At 39.7% G+C, this 20355-nt stretch overlaps 1 protein-coding gene and 1 long non-coding RNA gene across 3 annotated transcripts in view; one reads left to right on the top strand and one right to left on the bottom strand.

Annotated features, from left to right (window-relative positions):
- EVA1A (eva-1 homolog A, regulator of programmed cell death) overlaps positions 1-20355 on the top strand; it is a 115889-nt gene that overhangs the window by 47029 nt on the left and 48505 nt on the right. For both annotated transcript variants that reach the window (XM_072976776.2, XM_072976772.2), the window contains one exon: positions 17088-17442. In XM_072976776.2, the coding sequence (XP_072832877.2) occupies positions 17088-17442 (355 nt within the window). The remainder of the gene's footprint in view (positions 1-17087; positions 17443-20355) is intronic.
- On the bottom strand, positions 17508-17878 carry LOC144583760 (uncharacterized). Its single transcript, XR_013537694.1, has 2 exons — positions 17751-17878; positions 17508-17582 (listed from the first exon to the last, which is right to left on the bottom strand). It is a non-coding gene; the product is annotated as an uncharacterized LOC144583760 (long non-coding RNA).

Here is a 20355-nt window from a genome sequence, read left to right as displayed (position 1 = left end):
GGGTTCACGTGTTTTAAGATTTTATAGTGTTAAAATTGGATTTGACCTCAACATCTGAAGCTCAGAACCCCGTAAACTTAAGGCTTCTTTTGTTGTTGTTGTTGTTTTTGAGATCAAAGGCTTCCTTATCAAGCAGCGAAACCTTCTGCCCTGTATTTTGTGGAATTAATTATTTGTGTGTTTTGTGTTTTTTATTCTGCTAGATCATTTGCGTTCTGTTCAGCCAAAGAATTAAAATAAAACAAAACTGTAGATGATGCCTGATGAAATTTCATCTTTATATCCTGTTTTGAATAGGTGTATCCTTAGGTCAGGGACGTGATGGCACTGCGGGTTAAACCACAGAAGCCTCTGTGCTGCGAGGTCAGAAGACCAGCAGTCGTAAGATCGAATTCACGTGACGGAGTGAGCGTCCGTCGCTTCTCCCAGCTCCTGCCAACATAGCAGTTTGAAAGCATGTAAAAATGCGAGTAGATAGATACCACCACGGTGGGAAGGTAACAGCGTTCCGTGTCTAGTCACGCTAGCCACGTGACCACGGAAGCTGTCTTCAGACAAACGCTGGCTCTATGGCTTGGAAATGGGGATGAGCACCCCCCCCCCCCAGAGTCAGACACGACTGGACTAAATGTCAAGGGGAACCTTTACCTTTACCTTATCCTTAGGTCACATTTTTAAAATCTGCTTCTCTGTGGTATATCTTGCATAGAATCTTTCACTTCTTTGTTTTGATAATGTTGAAATTATAGAGGTAACTCCTCTGTTTAAATTTGCTGGGATTAGAGAGTTTGAAAGATGACTGCATTCCCCCAGTTCTCTTCCAATTTTGTTCATTTTTTAAATTATGACTTCAATTTAACTCAAGTTGTCTTTTGATATGAAAGGGAAAACCAAAAGAAAACCATGTTTCTGTGAGAGAAAAAAAAATCATTCTTTGGACCTTTTAAAAAATAGTATGTTCCTCAAATTCTTTTTTTTCTTTGAAATTTTGCTTCTCCTGAAGAAACGAATGGCTATTTAGTTGAACAAAAACAAATAATCTTTCAAAGAAAGTGTACTCTTCTGGGTAAACATGGAAATTTAACTCTGCGTGTTTACCCACTCATATTTATTGCATGATAACTTTCTGAAAAGAGTAGACCCCAGCTCAGGGGTCTTGTGGTCCTCCTTATCCAACTGTTCATGATAAGCTCTTTGTCTAATTAATGTCCCTTCTGCCATTGCTAGTTAGAACAAGTTTAAACATCGGAGGGGGGGCTCATACAAGAAAGATGATGTAACATAATGGCCAGGAGAGTGCTAATGAGCAGACCCAGCAGGGAGCAATGAAGTTTGATTTTCAGTGTCAGTCTATCCATTTCAGTGCAGTCCAATATCTTTTTAATTATTTCTTGATCTGTAGGTGTTTCTTCATTTTTCCAATATTGTGCAAATATAATCCTTGAGGATGTTAAAATATTCAATATTAAATATACATTTTGTTTATCAACACTATCTGGTATTATAGCTAATAGAAAGAGTTCTGGCTTAAAATCTACATGTTTTTTGATTATTTTAACAAGCGATTTATGTATTTTTTCCAAAAAATTTTTACTTTATCACATGTCCACCAAATATGATAATAAGTTCCAGTTTTTTAATGACATTTCCAGCATTTACTTGACTTGTTAGAATACATTTTAGCTAATCTATCGGATGGTAAATGCCATCTATAAAACATTTTATATAAATTCTCTTTATAAGATGTTGCCATTGTCGTTTTATAGTTTCTAGAGCAGTGGTCCCCAACCTTGGGCCTCCAGATGTTCTTGGCCTTCAACTCCCAGAAATCTTGGCCATCAGAGGTGGTGGTGAAAGCTTCTGGGAGTTGAAGTTCAAGAACATCTGGAGGCCCAAGGTTGGGGAGCACTGTTCTAGACCACAGTTTTTTGCCATTTTTCAAAGTCAATATTCAGTTTTTTTTGCCCATTGAACCATCATTTCTTTGACCTGTTTGTCCTCGATTTTCCAATTTAAAAGAAATTTATATATTTTCCTAATTAATCTATCATCTGATGTTAACATTATTTGGTCAAAGGTTGTCTGTTCTTGATTTGCATTTCTATCTCACTTAACTAGTAGCAGAGCCACTACTCTTGATTTTCTACCTCATCTGCAGCCTACCAACTCATGCTGCCCGGGGGTGGAAAGAGAGGCCAAGAGGACTACCCTGAATCCTGTTAGTAGTCCCAGGAAGAGGAGACTTGTTGAATTGCTGGGATTTATATAAGTGTTGACTCACCATTAAGCAGTACATTCTGTTCTGACTCACTCTAGTTCAGTAGTTTTCCTCCTTGGATCCCAGATGTTCTTGGACTGAAATCCCAGAAACTTTCACTACTAACTGAACTGGCCAGTATTTCTGGGAATTATAGTCCAAGCACATCTGGGGACCCAAGGTTGGGAACCATGGCTCTAGTTGGAACTTCTTGTTATGATTTGTTAGCCACCCAGAACAGTGGCCTGGTCACTAGATGAGTAGGACAAAAATTTTAAAACAAACAAACAAACAAACAAACAAATAAAGAGTGAAGTATTTTCACAAACATAGTTATGCTGGCAACAAAATATTGTGCATGGCAGGTTTTAAACGCCACTGTTGAGTGTTTAAATGGAAAACATTATTCATACAAAGTCACTTGCTGAATATTTTAAAGGAGAACTTAATTCTAGAAAATGGAAGCATTAATGTTAGCCAATGTTCCACTTTCCAATGTAATGCTAATCTCCAGTGTGTTTAGCTAATCTATGGTTTATTTATATACCCAAACCCAATCTGGCTTCCACATAATAGTTTTTTGGGGGACAAAAAGTGCAGATCCGAAACTAGTTGAAGCTAGTTTGTGATTCTGAAACAGCATTTTGATGAAATGATTTTTAAAACTATTTTGTGGAATAAAAGGGATTTTTGTTCATACTTTAATCAACTATTCAACATCCCTTAATATCCTGGTATTAATTTGATTAATCACCTTTTGCAGGAATTTGGAAGAAACCTTGAACTGCTAGCATATTGCATAAAAAATTTACTATTTATGGTCAGAAAGCTTCTAGTGGGAAAATGGATTTTGGGGAGGGTTGGCTGGAAAAGGGTAAGGAAAAGGGGAAAGTGTAAGATTTGATAGAGGGCACCTTTGAAAGTGCATTGAGCAGCTGCAACTCTCCAGTAGGAGAGCATTTCTGTTCCCCTCTGCATTTCTGTAATAAGCCAGTCAGGAAACTAGGGTTGACGCCTTGCCAGTCCTTGGCTAATTCATAGGGCTTCAAGGTAAAAACTTAGTTTTCTTACAAGAGGCAGAGGTGGCAACAAACCAACACTGTGGGAAACCAACTACTGTTCCTTCCTGGCTTATTCAACAAACCATGGGTAAAACAATCCATCTGTTTAGTGCTGTGTCTGAACTGGGTTGATGTAATTTTTGGTTCTAAGAGCCACCAAGACTAAATAGTGCTCCCAAAATGAACATAGCTTCCATTATTATTTATAAAATCAAGTGGAGATTTTAATCTGCATTTTCTCATTCTAATCTGATACTGTGATTGGTTCTTCTGTGATAATCTGCCCATAGATCATACACTTGCAGAATATAGTATTTATTTCAAGAACAGTAAAAACAGAGCTGAGTGTCAATATGGTAGAGTGGATAGAGTGTCATACAATGACTCAGGGGTCCTGGGTTCAAATTCCTGAGGAGCAGTACTGTTAAAATCACACCTTCAAAATAACAAACAAATGGCAAAGTTTGCTACTTCTATGCCACATCCATTTTTGGAACCCATTTTCTTTTTTCTACTGACATTTACTCTGAATATAAAAATGAAACGGTGACATTCCATGCTGCCATCAGCTGGAACTTGAAACTTGATTTAAAAAAGGTTTCCCTTTAATTTAGTAAGGATGATATACAGTAGTTACCAAAATTCTTTTATTATTGCATCATGGTCTTGAAAGAGCTTTCAGAGTTCTGTAAAGGCTTTTATTCTGTGGAGGAAATGGCTGCAAATAGTAGAGAGATAATAGTGTCTGACTGCACTTTATAGGCGGCCATGGCTTGGTTCAAGTGCTGCTGGAGTTTCACCTGTGTGGTGTGTAGGCACTGAAGGTGATTGGCAGCTGCAGGCACCAGGGAGGTATGCTTGGGTGGTCTCGTGGATGCTGCTCATAATTTGAAAAGGAAGGGCTTAGTTCTGTAGAGGAGTGGTCCGTGTTGTTGTAAGCAAACTCTGCCAAGGGGGAAAAGTCCACCCAGTCATCCTGATCGAAATTCAGGAAGCAGTGGAGATACTGCTCGAGGACTTGGTTCACTCGCTCCGTCTGCCCATCTGTTTCTGGATTATGTGCAGAGGACAGCCACCTTTCCACACTGAGAGGTTTTAGGAAAGCAGTCCAGAACTCTTGTGCTACCTCTTGCCCCACCATTAGAGGCATATTTCTTGAGAATCTGTCATTTCCAGAGTAAAACAATTTGCAATTGTCTGATTGAAAGTGTACTATACCAGTTCATTTTACTTCCAACTATTACAATTTTTAAATAATCAATCTCTTGGTTTATGATTTCAGCCTTATTTTATCTTGTACCCCATACATTAATGTTCTAATTATATGTTTTATGCAGAATTGGACTTCTCTCTCTCTCTTTGCTCAAAAATACACTATGTTAACAATATACTTACCTGTTTCTACCGGATCCATCAGACCAGATAAGTTAAGATGAAATATTTATGTTTGTAGTCTGACTGCCTTTGTTACATTTCAAACTTTAGGGTTGTGTCTTCTCATTTGCTTGTGATTTTGATAGCAAAAGTCCAGTTGAACTGGCAGTCCTTACATTTTTTAACAACTTGAAAATTCTTTGTAATATTGCCAGGTGACAACTTAATCTGATTTGCCATGTTGGTGGGAGCCTTAGGTTATCTTAAACTGATAGCTAACATTAATGGTTCATTTTCCATTTCAATCTCACCCCAGTGATAAGGATACCCCAGTGGATACCTTTTGTTGCTTATCACTTGCTCTTACTGAACCACTTCCATGTTAGGTTGACTACCATGTCTGTGATCTCAGAACTTCTTCAGAGACCTTGTGTGATGATTAACATTGAATCAACATTTTTCCTTCTACATGTTATCCAGACCACCTTGTGTGGCATCCCTTGACTTATTCATATCTCCAAACTCTTAACTGTGAATCTTTAAGCATTTTCAGCCACCTTCCCATTCCTAAAAACTCTAAAATGTTTGTGGTTTTTTTTTGTTGGGGGGGGGGGAGAAATACTTCCAGAAATTCTCATTAATCCTTCCAAGCTTTCCATCCATGGCAGTCTGCTTTTGTGTGGAAGAAATAAATTACGTATTCTGGAACTGAAGTGTCCACCATGCTGCCTAAGAATCTCTTGGATCTTATTCTGACTTCTTCTTAGCTTTTAATCCTTGGAGATTTTTGCAACAACAATGAGGGCTATTCCATGCAGCTAAAATTTCACATAGAACTATATGCATGTTTATGACAACTACTTATCTTTGCATGCATTTTTGGATTGAAGAACAGAATCACAAAAGTAATAGAAAATTAGATTTTGTACTTTATCAATGAGATAACAAAGCAAATGTAATTTGTTCTCTTTGCTGTCTTATTCATAAAGATACAAATTAGGTGAAACAATCTTAATATGTGAAACATATTTCTCCACCATCTGTAATTCTATAGTTTTGGTGTAGTTGGCCCCAAACATTTTTCTGCAGGAGGCAAAGATCAAAATGAGTACTTTACTGTTCCACATGCAAAGGCTAGCCACACAAGCAGCTGCCTCTTATTTCAGCTTAAATGGCTGAAAAGCAAGTCATATACAGCATTATTCATTCTAAAACTAAAGATGAGCACACTGATCCATGTGAATAAGACTAAATCCAAGATTCACAGGCAGTGCCATCATTAGGATTAAGTATAATTCCACATGCATATTCTGTGCTCCACATTTCTGTGGAGAGAAATGTTAATTCAGTTTGTCAGTAGGGATAGGCCTAGTTTTCCTTATTTACTGACACTTTTCCTTCAGTTTGCTGTTCTGGCATGACATTCCAGGCAACATAGGGTAATCTCCAGTTTAAGGATGAGATTTGACCTTGGACTCCTCAGTCCATGTGTCTGTGGAAATTTTTAAAGTTTATGAGGAAAGGCAGATAAGTGATTGTTGCACAGGTCCTAGGCAGTGGAGGAAAGCTGTGGATCTATAGAAGCAAATGCCTTGTAATTAGAAAGATGTAGGCTGGAATGAATACCAACACAGAAGCTGACATAAATAATTTCTGTCCAGTTGAGAGCAGGGGGGATGCCAAGGTCAAATATATGACATTTGAGCAAAATCCTCACAGCACTATGAGATTATAACACTCCTTTGGAGTATGAGTCTGTGGTGGCCCATCACATCTGACATTTATCCCTGAAAGTGTTAATTCCAGTATGATATCAGATAAACTTTCAAGTTCATAAATGTAAACTGAGATATCAAGGTATAAATAGTTTAAATACCATTGTTTCTCTCATGGTGAAGTATTCTAGACATCTACATCTTATGTAATCTACTTATCCCAAGCAGAGAATAATTAGTTCAGGCAACAGCTTGCTTAATTCTACAAACTTTATTCATCTACATTGCTTGTACATTGTGCATAAAATGAAATCCAAACGTATTAAAAATACATAACTTTTTAGAAGTTACAGGGATTCTTTAAAAATCATTCTTACAGCTATGAGGAAAAAACTATTCATACAAATGCTTACATTATGTAAAAGTCATCAAAATTCTTACCACAAAGTATATAAAAGCAAAACATAAGTTGCAGGCAAAACTTTTAGAATCAAAAAGAGGAAAGAATATGCCAATTACAGTCTAAATATGAGAAGCTTGTAGCCTCAAAAGGCATAATCAGAGAGAGAGAAAGCAGAGAGTGCGACTGTAAAATAAAGATTACATTTCCAAAAGTTTAGATTTAAATATTATAGTTTGGAGCAATTGGTTACATTAAAACACATGAAAAATATTAGGTTTTCTCACCTAAGCCATTGCCAATTGCCAGTTTGATCTATTGAGAAAAATAAAACCATGTTGTCTCTATGCTGTTTCTGCTGTTCATGTTGCTAGTTTCTGGGCTGCCAATGTTCCTTGAAGTCCAGTGTTTGGCATGTGTATTGATGGCATCTGTGTCGCAGTGTTTCTTCCCTATATTTATACAGTGGTGCCTCGCTTAACGAGCGCACCGTATAACAACGAAATCGCATAGCGATCCGTTTTTTCGGATCGCTAATGCGATCGCTCAATGTTTTTTTAATAGGGCAAAATTCGCTTTGCGAAGACCGGTAAGCGTTTTGCTTACCGATCTTCGCAAAACGAAGCCCGACGATCAGCTGTTCGGCGGCCAAAATGGCTGCCGGAAGCCCGGAAATGGCCCAAAATGGCCACGCGCAGCATTTTCGCGCCCTCATTAAGCGAGGGGAGGGCGCGAAAATGGCTGCCGGCCATTAAGAAGCATCGCTGAACGGTGAGTATTCGGCCCATTTGGAACGCATTAAACCATGTTTAATGCGTTCCAATGGAATTCCCTGCCCCGTTCAACGATGCGAGGCACCACTGTATTTGTCTCATTTGTTTATTTTATACTGTCCTATATGTTAGTAGGTTGCTGTTAGTTCAGTTCTAAGGGTATTGTTTTTGCTTCTCCTACAAACTCCTGAAGAAATAACTCATTGTTTATGATTTGACTTATCCCCATTAACACCGGCTACAGTAGCAGACAGATAGGGAATCTCCTTGGTATGACTTTGCTGAGGAAGCACAGTGCTGGTGAAGGAATCTGGGAGGTACTTATCTGCTATAATCGTATCACAGGACTCTAGGAGTTTCATGGTTTTGGACTTTTCCCAACATTAACTCAAGTGTTAGATTGCTAGGAAAAAGATCCTTTCGTATGCTGTTGTCCAAACCTCATTTTCTTAAGCACAATGTATATTTTCAGGATTGCAATTTTTCCATTCCCTTCTGTACATGCAAAATATCAAACCTGGATGCGAAGTGGGGTGATTAAAAGAAATAACAAGGTGAAGAAAAAGAAACACCAACACACCTTCCTGTCTTCACCCAGCTGAGCTTGCACTAGTGATACTTTGGTGAATGTGTCTGAATCTGCACCTAAGATTGCCCAATCCATGTTGTGTCCTGTGGAATACTTAAAGGTTTTCCTATGTCTGTCTTTAGAGAGCAGAAAATGGAGGAAAGATGGCTAACAAAGGAAACAACAGGAAGGAAAGGATCACCTCAAAGATTAATCCCATTATGGAAGAGAAATTGGAGGGTCTAGTGTCACGTGTAGTCATTCTCAAGACTCATCCGGAAAAATGAACAATTCCTGGAAAAGGCAGAAGCATGTTTGCAAACTGAACATAGGAAGGGAGAAACAACTGCTGGTTTGAAAACCAGAAAAAAATGGAGCCCATGAAGAGGAGCAATGGCAGCATATCACTTTGAGGACAAAGAAAACAAGAAGACTATCCATGCATCTAGAACTGAACAACCGATTTCATGCTGTCCCCCTGGAAGAAGATGTGCAGACATCGTTTCAGTGACAGGACAAAATGCAGCTCAGATTGTTATAGGGAAGACAAGCCTGCTGGGTATCCCAAAGAGGAAAAGATGTGTGGTGCTAATTTGTCACACACTTCTTAGAGGAACAGAATCAGTTTTCAAGGGAAGTATGTTGTCTCCCAGGAGCAAAGATTAAAGATGTGACAGAGAGGCTTACCCAAATTACCAAGCGCGCCGATTATTATCCCCTCCTTCTCTTTCACGTTGGGACCAACAGTACAACAAAAAGAGCCTAAAAAAACACATCAAGGGACTATGAGCAACTGGGCAGGAAGGCAAAAGAACTGGGAGCTCAGGTGGTGTTTTCATCTTTACTTCCAACGGAGGGTCAACATCCTATGAGGGAATGGAGGATTGCAGAGGAAAACCGCTGGCTCAAGGGATGGTGCTGTCAAGAAAACCTTGGATTTCTGGACAATGGGCTACACTGTCTACATGAAGGGCTCCTGGCAGGAGATGGGCTGCACCTCACAAGGAGTGGGAAGAACGTGTTTGGCAGACATTTTGCTCTGCTTATCCAAAGGCCTTCAAACTAAATCTGCAGGGGGAAGGAGGACAACGTCTAGGTTGAAACCCAAAGCACAAACCCCTAGACGCTGAACTTGACAATGAGGAAGGAAGTGGTGGGAAGGAAGGGACACTCAAGTATAAAACATGAGGCACAGGAAGCAAACAAAAGGTCAGCCATAAAGGGCTCAGATGCATATACACGAATGCTCAAAGTATAGGGAACAAACAGGGAGAACTTGAAGTCATAGTATGTGAGGGCAGGTATGACACTGTTGCCATTGCCGAAACTTGGTGGAACGAAACCCATGATTGGAATATGCTGCTAGAAGGATATAATCTGTTCAAAAGAAACAGACCCAACAAAGAGGGGGAGGGGTTGCACTGTATGTAAAGAATTACTACTCCTGTACTGTAAAAAAGGAGACCAAAGATGAAATCCTTCCTGAAGCACTTTGGGTGAATAATAGGGGGAAAACGAATGACATACCTGTAGGCGTGTACTAGAGGCCACCTAACCAAGCAGAGGAAATAGATGAACATTTTGCAGATCAATTAGCTGAGATGCTTAGGAAACTCACTACTGTAGTAATGGAGGACTTTAACTACCTGGATATCAACTGGGAAACCAACTCTGCAGCAAGTGGGAGATCCAATAGGTTCCTGACATGCCTGGCTGACAACTTTATCATCCAAAATGTGGAGGATGAAACTAGAGGGTCAGCCATACTTAATACATACTAATAAGGATGCTAACATGTGCTGGATTATGGAGAAAGCCAGAGAGTTCCAGAAAAACTGGGGGAAAAAAAAGAGCCTCATGGTGCAGTGGTTAAAACGCTGTACTGCAGCTAAAACTGTGCTCACGACCTGGGGTTCAAATCCCAGGTAGCCGGCTCAAGGTTGACTCAGCCTTCTATCCTTCCGAGGTCGGTAAAATGAGTACCGAGCTTGCTGGGGGGGGGCAATGTGTAGCCTGTATAATTAAATTGTAAACTGCCCTGGAGAGTGCTTGTAGCGCTATGGGGCGGTATATAAGTCCAAAAATAAATAAATAAAATAAATAAATAAAAACATCTACTTCTGCTTCATTGACTATGCAAAAGCCTTTGACTGTGTGGACCACAGCAAACTATGGCAAGTCCTTAAAGAAATGGGAGTGCCTGACCCCCTTATCCATCTCCTGAGAAATCTATATGTGGGACAGGAAGCAACAGTTAAAACTGGATACGGAACAACTGATTGGTTCAAAATTGGGAAAGGAGTACGACATGGCTGTATATTGTCTCCTTGCTTATTTAAGTTATATGCAGAATACATCATGTGAAAGGCTGGACCGGAGGAATCCCAAGCCAGAATTAAGATTGCCGGAAGAAATATCAACAACCTCCGATATGCAGATGATACCACTCTGAAGGCAAAAAGTGAGAAGGAATTAAAGAACCTCTTAATGAGGGTGAACGAGGAGAGTGCAAAAAACAGGCTGAAGCTCAGCATCAAAAAAACTAAGATCATGGCCACTGGTGCCATCACCTCCTGGCAAATAGAAGGGGAAGATATGGTGGTAGTGACAGAGTTTACCTTTTTGGGCTCCATGATCACTGCAGATGGAGACAGCAGCCACGAAATTAAAAGACGCCTGCTTCTTGGGAGGAAAGCGATGACAAACCTTGACAGCATCTTAAAAAGCAGAGACATCACCTTGCCGACAAAAGTCTGCATAGTCAGACCTATGGTTTTCCCTGTAGTGATGTACGGAAGTGAGAGCTAGACCATAAAGAAGGCTGACTGTCAAAGGATTGATGCTTTTGAACTTTGGTGCTACAGAAGACTCTTCAGAGTCCTCTGGACTGCAAAGAGAACAAACCTATCCATTTTGAAGGAAATCAACCCAGAGTGCTCTCTGGAAGGACAGAGCCTGAAGCTGAGGCTCCAATCCTTGGCCATCTCATGAGAAGAGAAGACTCCCTGGAAAAGACCCTGATGTTAGGAAAGTGTGAAGGCAAGAGGAGAAGGGGATGACAGATGATGAGATGGTTGGACAATGTCATCGAAGCGACCAACATGAATTTGACCCAACTCCGGGAGGCAGTGAAAGACAGGAGGGCCTGCCGTGCTCTGGTCCATGGTGTCACGAAGAGTTGGACACGACTTAATGACTAAACAACAACGAAATAAGGAGGAAATAGTTGAGGGAGTGGAAATTGTAGGAACTTTAGGAAAAAGCGACTATCTCATATTAGAATTCACAATCATGCAGGCAAGGGTAACTGTACCAAGTCAGACTAATATTCTAGATTTTAAGAGAGCTGACTTTAACAAACTAAGAGATGTAATAGGAAGGATTCCATGGATGGAAATCCTAAAGGGAAAAATAGTTCAGGTTGCTTGGGAAACCCTGAAAGGCGAGATAATAAAGGCCCAAACCAAAACAATACCACAAAGATAGAAAAACAAGAGACATCTGACAAGACCGGCGTGGATCCACACAGAGCTCTCTGACAAGTTAAGAGACAAAAAGGATAAGTATAAATATATGAAATAGGAGCTCAGAATTAGAATAGAATACTAGCAAATAGCTCAAATCTGCAAGGATGGAGTCAGGAAGTCTAAGGCTCAGAATGAGCTAAGACTCGCAAGAAATGCCAAAAATAACAACAAAAAAGTTTCTTTCAACACATAAGGAGCAAGAGGAAAGTCAAGGAAATGGTTGGTCCACTAGTGGGAGAAGATGACAAGAAGGTGACAGGCAACAGGGAGAAAGCGGAACTGCTTAATTCTTTTTTTGCATCTGTATTTACACAAAAGGAAAAATTGGAAAACCCTGTAAAAAGCAGCACTGTGGGAGACAGGAGAGGAATCAGGTCAACATTGGCAAGGAAGTGGTAAAAGAACACCTAGCTGCTTTGAATGAGTTCAAGTCTCAAGTCAGACTACCAGAGGGATTTGCAGCTGGCTAACCAACAGCACCCAACGTGTGGTTTAGTATTGCTCTTCTGCCCCCATCATTTCTATTTTCTCCCTTTCCTCCAGGAGCTCTACCACTTTTCACTTACTGTTCTCATCTTTCTTTTCCCCAATGTTTTCACTAACAGAAAAGGTGAAAACACACGTACCAAAAAGAACACACCCATGTATGTGCCAAAACAAAAAGGACACGACTTTAAAAGGCGATTGAACTATCTCTGCATGCCCCATCTTAGTAAGATATATTGTAAACACATCACACCCACCAACATGAGACGACTTGGGAAAGATGCACACTGGGCAAGGAGCCCATCCTCCTAGGCTTCCTGCACATAGCCAATTTTTCCCACCATATTTCTTTCTGTCAGCAGTCTTTCTCCTCTCCCTCCCCTTCTTTTTTCCTTCCTCCTCACCAGCACGTTCTCTTTTCTGCTGTCTCCTCAACTGGATCTGTTCTCCACTCCCCCCCCCGCTCTCCTTTCCCTCCTTCCCTATTTCTTTGCTCCCCCTTTTTAATTGCACACAATGTTCAGGTTCCTTCCTTTGTCCTCAGGCAAATTCACCTTCCTCTAAGCACTCAAAACTCTGGCTCTGGATGGATGGATGAATCTGTCAGTTTTGTTTTCTTCGCCATTTGAACTTTTTACTGTCATGTCCTTCCCACGTTGAAGAACACGTAGAGATACTGTGGAGTGGAGCTTGAAGAGCACGGAGGCTGGTGTGTGTGTGTGCCAGGATCAAAAAGAGTTAAGCCCTTCACTCCAAATTATCATCTCTAGTTTTTAGTTTTTTGCTTTCAGCAAAAGCTGCTGTTGGGTTTTTCGTTGTGCATCTTAGTTTTGTCTATAATTGTTAAACAAATGGGTTGCTGTCTTTTGTGACATCTGTTTTGTGAAGACAGTCACAGTAGAAACATTTTTCCTGTCCAAATAATACACATCTTTCAATGAATTAATATAAAATATTTTATCCTGTCTTCCTCCTTAAAAAGGACCTAAGGTGACATCATTAACAAAAATATTTAAAAACTAAAAACAGTAAGTATACAAATATTAAAAAAGAATTAAAGAAGTATTATGTTAAAAATGATAAATAAAATTAATTACATTTTAGTGGATTTTGTTTTCATTTGCCACTATGTCACAGATGGAAAAAAGTAAGTGAACTTAGGTAGCATAAAGTACAACAGGTTGCATCTTTTTGGAGTATTTTGCTTGCACAGAATGAAACTTTTATATTTTTAGATCTCATAATTATGTCAAATACTAAAATTATCGTTGATAACTGAGTTATAAATGAAGCAGCAAAATATAGTGTATATTGTGGCACAGTGTACCATATTTTTCCATGTATAAAATGACACTTTTCCGTTAAATAATTAGACAAAAAATTGAGGGTCGTTTTTATACATGGAAGGCAGGCGCTTTCCCCTGCCTTTTGCAAAGTCACGGGGCTTAGCAAAAAGGAAGGAATGGCTCCCTTTGGGTAAAGCAGCTGTGAAGGGGGGGCACAATCACAGCTCTTTGATCCTGAAGCCCTTTCACGGTTGCTTTACCCACTTCCTAAGCCCCGTGGGGCTTAGAAAGTAGGTAATGCAGCCGTGAAATGGCTGCACAATCGCAGCCCTTTGATCCTGAAGCCCTTTGATCATTTTGACCACCATTTTCCTTTGTCTTTTGCGAGGCCACGGGACTCCCTTCCTTTTTGCTAAGCCCCACAGCTTTGCAAAAGGCAAGGAAAAGTGGTGATCAAAGGAAGCCTTTTGATCCCTGCTTTTCCCTTCCTTTTACTAAACTCTGTGGCTTAGCAAAAGGAAGGGAAAAGCAAGGGTCAAATTTTCTAATTTGGGATTAGAAGAGGCGGGGTTGTCTTATACATTGGGTCATCTTATAAATGGAAAAATATGGTATATTTCAGATTTCCCCTGAATGTTGTAGTTTTTTTTGCCTAGAGGAGGAAAAACTTGTTTTCTCCCCCCCCCGCATCAATATTTCTGGCAAATGTATATATTTAATACAGATTAATAAAATGCATTGATTATTGCTTCATTTGACAGATATTTATAGAAATGCTAGGGTGGGAAGATAATGTGGAAGAAGAGAAATTGTATCATGATTGTTTAAGTCACTGGGAGGTGTCAAAGACATGTAAGTGTAATTAAGCAGTCCACATATATATGGTGATGGACACTTTATGACTAATCCAGGTGTAGGAGAATGACAAGAATCCTACTTGAGTTCTTGTAAGGTTTGTGTAACTTGCCATGGCTTATGGTGCTTAATTGCATGCCTGTGACTGAGATGTGCCCCAATACTTTAACAGGTAGCCACAGTAAATTACAGAACACTTATGGAAGACCAATAGGATTACAGCCATAGAATTTAGCTCAGAAGAACAAGAAAATGCTAAAATTACAGACATTGGAAAAACAAAATTTGTATGGTAATATAGATCTCTTTGACTAGCTGAGCTGATTAAAACTGCCTTCAAGCAGATTCCAACTTGTAGTGACACCAGTAGAGATCCTGAGATGTATGTGATTTTTAAAGAATATATTTGCCATTGTTGCAGACCCCAAGTGAGTTCCTACTGCTGAGGTGGATTTGAATTCAGGTCCCTTGAGTCTCAGTCTGATATTCTATTTGCTGTACTACACTGGATCTCACTAACACCTGTTGTAAGAGGAAGAGTGATAGAGGGTCTCTAATCTCAAGCTGCCTATCCTAGAATAGGATAACTCAGGAACAGACAAATAGTACAGGAAATACATTGACAAATAATATAGAAAATGCTCTGAGACTAAAACAGTGAGATTCACATTTTTTTCTCTGACTACATGATATAAAATTCCATGTGAATCAACCCTGAGTAGAGGGACTGAGTAGGGGGACCCCAATCCATACCTTTTTCCTCTCTTGTTAGGGCTTCTGCTTTTTTGGAATTGAATGCATTTGCATCACTTCAAATGGTTTCAGTACTTGAGCTAATATGGAGTTTTGTAACATTTCTAGTTGAAGCCATTCCAGCTGGCTACAGCAGCATTGAGAGAGGCAAGATAGTGGGAAAACTGGCTGCCTTTTGAATTATCTCCTCCCCACACACGGTGTCTGGGTCTGCTTGTTTCCGTCTTCTCTTCATTTCCCATCATATCCCATCCTTTCCCTTCCTATTCTATTTTCCCCTTTTCTTTTATATGCATGCTGCCTAGCACTAGGACAAATAGCTGATTGAAGGGGGTGGGTGGGAAGAGCAAAGAATCAACAGAAAGAGGGGAAGAATTTTTACATCAGCCTTGTTTCCAGCTTGTTAAGGTAGCTCTGCTTTGGCTTCTCAGATTTGCTGGAGGCATGAGTAGAGCAGAACTACTTCAACAAGCTGGAAACAAAGCTGATGGAAAACTTTAATTTCTTTCTCCCTATGTTGATTCCTTGCTTCTCTCTCTACTCCTTGGACACTAAGCTTTTCTAGTGCTAGGGCAGTAAGTCTTTAAAAGGAAGTGTGGCGTCCACCCTTGTGCCCCTTTTGCTTGACCTTCAAGCCTCAGAGCACACAAAGGCAAATTCTCCTCTTTAACACTGCTGCCACCAGGTGATCCCTAAATTACCATTTACCTCAGAAAGATTCAGGTTCACACTTCAAGTTCCTTTAAATAAAACTTTGATTTATTGATAACAGAGTTTGATTCATTAATATCTTCAGTAACTAATCACACCTCAGAATTTCCCAAACTACACACTCTATTACTTTCTCTGACTTTTCTCTAGTGCCTGACTCTTACATTTCTCTACTTCACTCAGTCTCACTTAATCTAACTCTCTGACTCTGCCTCTTATAGCATCTCTCTTGACTCCGCCTCTCAGCAACATGAATATTCATAAACCATTACATAATACAACAAGAACCATAGATCTAATAAATAGAGAACACTACAGGAAGGAAGGGAGGAAAGATGGAAGCAAGGAAGCAAGCAAGCAAGCAAGCAAGCAAGCAAGCATGCATGCATGCATATCCAGGGACCAGGTGTAGGAATTAAAGGAATCAAACTGTTAAGAAGCTGCAAACAAGCCTTGTTGCCAGTTTCCTCCTCTTCACTGCTTACTCCTGTGTGGGCTGACATGAATTAACCTGGGGAAATCCAACCTCCCAGAAGCACCTTCAGAATGTATCCATTCACATTTTTCCTGCTTTATAGCCATACCTTTATATGGTAGAATGTGATGAGGAACACCTGGAAAAGACTTCATCAAGAAGTTTAAATTTATCTTCTGTAGCTTGAATAAAGACAAAGGCTTTTAGTCTCACTATATACATCAATCCACTCACGTACATAGCATTATTTTTAGTACCACTTGACTATTATCTATTAACTGTTCATTATGAAATTTTATTTTCCATTGTCAGTCATTTCTGTATTTCTTTCCCTTCTGGCTCACTGAATTAAAATTGCTATCCAAAAGAGTTTATCTAGAGGTTAAACTCTCTTGTGCATAGACAATGCCTTTCCATTACCATACATTAGTTAATCTGCTTTTCTATGCTAGTTGCCCTTGTCACCTCATAACAATTATGTGTTCCCAATCATCACTGGGGTTTCTGCCTCTCACTACTGTGTTTTCCGAATCTACCTTCCCAAGCTGTGTATCTACCAACTGCAAAAATACATTGCCTCAGTCAGCAAATATAACTGGGACTGCTTCTCAGTAAAGTGTGCCCCACAAAGATTTATACCAAATAAAACATGCTGGCCCCTTAAGATGCCATTAGACTTTTTGTAGTTGTTTCCACTTTAAATTATTAATTTTTCTTTATCTCATCTCTGTTCTCTACATATGATTTACTAGGCTTTCTTCTCCTGTCCTGGAATTATCAAAATAACAATAAGCCTGCTGTTTTATTATGTTTCTTTCTGAAAATCATTTCTCTTGTATCTTTCAGAAAATCCTGAGCGTGCTGCTCTGTATTTTGTGTCTGGCATTTGTGCTGGGCTCCTCTTGACCCTGCTGGCCTTAGTGCTCCGAATCTCCTGCCAAACAGATTGCAGACCATCATCCAAAAAAAAGCCACCCCGAGACACGGACACTGACAGCAGTGGTAGTGACAATGATTCAGACACGACGTCTGACCTGTCTGCGCGGAGGCAACGCAGATTTGAAAGGACTTTGAACATGAACATTTTTTCCTCTGCGGAGGAGCTAGAGAGAGCTCACAGGCTGGAAGAAAGAGAGCGCATCATCCGGGAGATATGGATGAATGGCCAGCCGGATATTCCAGGGACCAGGAGCCTGAACCGGTACTATTAATGGTTCACAAATAATACAGACATTTTTACTGCAGTCTTTCTAAATCTGTTAGGAAGGGGGTTAGGTGGGGAGAAAGAGGGAAATGGCGTTGCTGTATAATCTCTTATGCAAAGAGATTTCTGGAGGTATACTTACTGTATTTTTTGCACCATAAGACTCACTTTTTTCCCACAAAACAGGGGTGTGGAAAGTCTGTGCGTCTTATGGAGCGAAGAAAACAGATTATATTTTCCTGTTTTCTTCTCCTAAAAAATTGGTGCGTCTTATGGAAAGGTGCGTCTTATGGAGCGAAAAATACGGTAAATGAAGCATTAAATGTTCCAGAGGTACCACGCCATGTAGATAATAACTACCTTCCCTTGCTTAATTGCCGCCTGTTATTTTCTTGCCAATCTCTCTTACTATTTGTTGTGGTACAGAGGGCAGCATGGAAGATTAAAGGCATAAAAGCCAATGTTTGGTGAAGAAGGAACTGAAGCCGAAAGGCACAATGAGCAACTGTCTTGAGACTTTACTTTGGATGCTGATGGAACTGATCTACTTACCAAAAAGGATGAGGGCAAAAAGCAAGATAAGAAAGAAGAACAAAAAACAAAACAAAACAACTGTTCCAAGAGCATTTCCATTCTGTGAAATCATTTTGGTGCTTGGATGTTCAATGTTCTGTTACATTATTTAAGACTGTGTGTTTAATCTTTCTTCAGTGGCAGCATTTAATTGACACCTCAGGGATAAAATCCTTTCCTAACTTTCATTAATATATTCACCTCTGCACATTGGCCTTTCACCCAGTCTTTCTCCTACAGGTACCTTACATTGTTTTAGGAGTTGTGTCTGTGATGAATAAACGGTTAACAACCTCTAAGAGGTTTAAAGGAGGCTTTGTGTGTGCCCCCACACACAATTTTAAATGCTTCACAATCACGTGCCTTATTAATACCAAATTTCAGTTTTTAATAACTGTGATGCTCAGTGTTTCATATAGTTTATGAGAGAGAAAGTGGTTTGTTCTGTCAGAAAAGCTTTTTATTGTGCAATCTGACTTCTTCGAATGTAGCATTTTATTGTGGATCCAGACATCATTAGTGCTATACACATGAATAACTCTCTCATGGCTTCTTCAATTTCTATCTCCTTTAAAAGTGTTAAGAAAAAGAAGGATAGAATAGCTATATTTTGCTTTTTTACTGGTAGATCTAAAAGATCTTTGCCTGGAAGTAGCAACAACAAAATGATCAAAAGATACAATCTGAGGATAACTTCAAAGTAAATTCTGCTTTCCTCATTTTTGAATTCAAATATTCAGTTCTGGGTTGATGCTTTCTCGCAGTGAAACACAAATCTTCTTTTTATAGGTACTCTAATGTTGCTACCATGATAAGCCCAGTAGTCTCTTCTTGTTAACATTGAATTCCTGCCCGAGCAGACAAGTGTAGTGAACCAAGCAATTCTGAGAAGGCCTCCCACACCACACTGCATTTCAGTGGGTTTCAGCAGAAATAGGCCACCCTATCATGCACATGGCATATGCTACTCATTTAAGCAATACCTGTTGGATGCTCTAACGCAACCTTGCTCAGGACCTCCCATATATCAAGGTGATACACGGTTTATTGCCTTTATTCTGTTTGTCAGGGCATAACTATCCTGACAAAAATGCCAGTGAGTTAATGAGGCATAATTTCCCCCTTCCTGAAACTACGGAACTGACAATTAACCCTTAGGTGGCCTAGATTCCACACACAAGAACAAGCGCTGCACAGAAAAGAAGGTCACTTGGTACATTGGAACACTGATATGTAAAAAGAGTGGGTTATTCTTTAGAGAGATGCACACAGTTATTACTGAAGCTCAAGTTAACTGTTTCTGTACATCTATTTCCCCAGTATATTGTATTTACTATAGTCTTTTCAAAGGGTTTTATTTAAACACCTTGCCTTATATTCTTAGATCTGAAAAAGGTCTAAATATATGTGGCTCAGCCACTGCACTGAAATACTATAGACAAGACCAGCAACTCTAGCCTCATATTCCCATTACCAATATTATGAAACAGGAAACCAAGGTGTGTTTTAGTATACACACCTCTTCTGATTCTCATTTAATCCCAGTTGGCTAGCTTTTACTTGGATTCTTGGCATGTCACCCAGTGCACATTTAGACTGGCCTGGATTCCTAATCTTTGCCTGTTTGTCGTTTTGACCGTTTGTCTTTAACAAAGTATCTAGCTAAGTTATAAAGTAAAATATGTAGTAAGTGTTTTGGCCAATTGTTTTGGAAGAAACTTGTGAATAAGGAAATGAACTGTTCAGCACAGTTAGCCAATCAGTGAAGCCATCAGCAGTTTGGCATGGTCTTGTTGATATAAAAATTGAAGACTCATTCTCTCTTGAATTGTGGATGACTTTTGCAATTATGGAAAAGCCAAGCCTTAACTTAATAGCATAGCACTGAAATCCGTTCTGTAGATTTGCCTCCAGACAATGTGTTGATAGCTATGAAGCCATAGTAATGACATGGGTGGGGCAGCAGATATACAGTAAGCATTCGTGCAAAGCCTGATGCAAGCTGCTAGTGCTCTAACAAGATGTATTTAAGGTAACATGCTCTGCTGTCTTTTGCCATTGCCATTGTTACTCTTTGTAATATTAATGCAAAACTCTTTTGGTGCTGGCTGAGTGATTCTAGGAGATGTAGTTGAAGAAAGAAATGTTTTCCAATCTCTACTATTATTACTGAACTGGTAGTGGGGGAAAAAAAAATCACATTCCAGTTTATTTTCTGCAGGGTTCTAGGAGCTTAGCCAAGATCTTCATTTACTCAGAGGAAATGAAGAACTGAGAAAAAAGAAAATAAGAGGAGGAAGATAACTTATAGCTGCTGTGGCTCTTAGCTTCTTGGAA

This window comes from Pogona vitticeps, chromosome 1 (genome assembly GCF_051106095.1).
Source record: "Pogona vitticeps strain Pit_001003342236 chromosome 1, PviZW2.1, whole genome shotgun sequence".
Lineage (NCBI taxonomy): Eukaryota > Metazoa > Chordata > Lepidosauria > Squamata > Agamidae > Pogona > Pogona vitticeps.
Note: the sequence above shows the minus strand (reverse complement) of the source record. Positions and strands in the feature narration are given on the sequence as shown.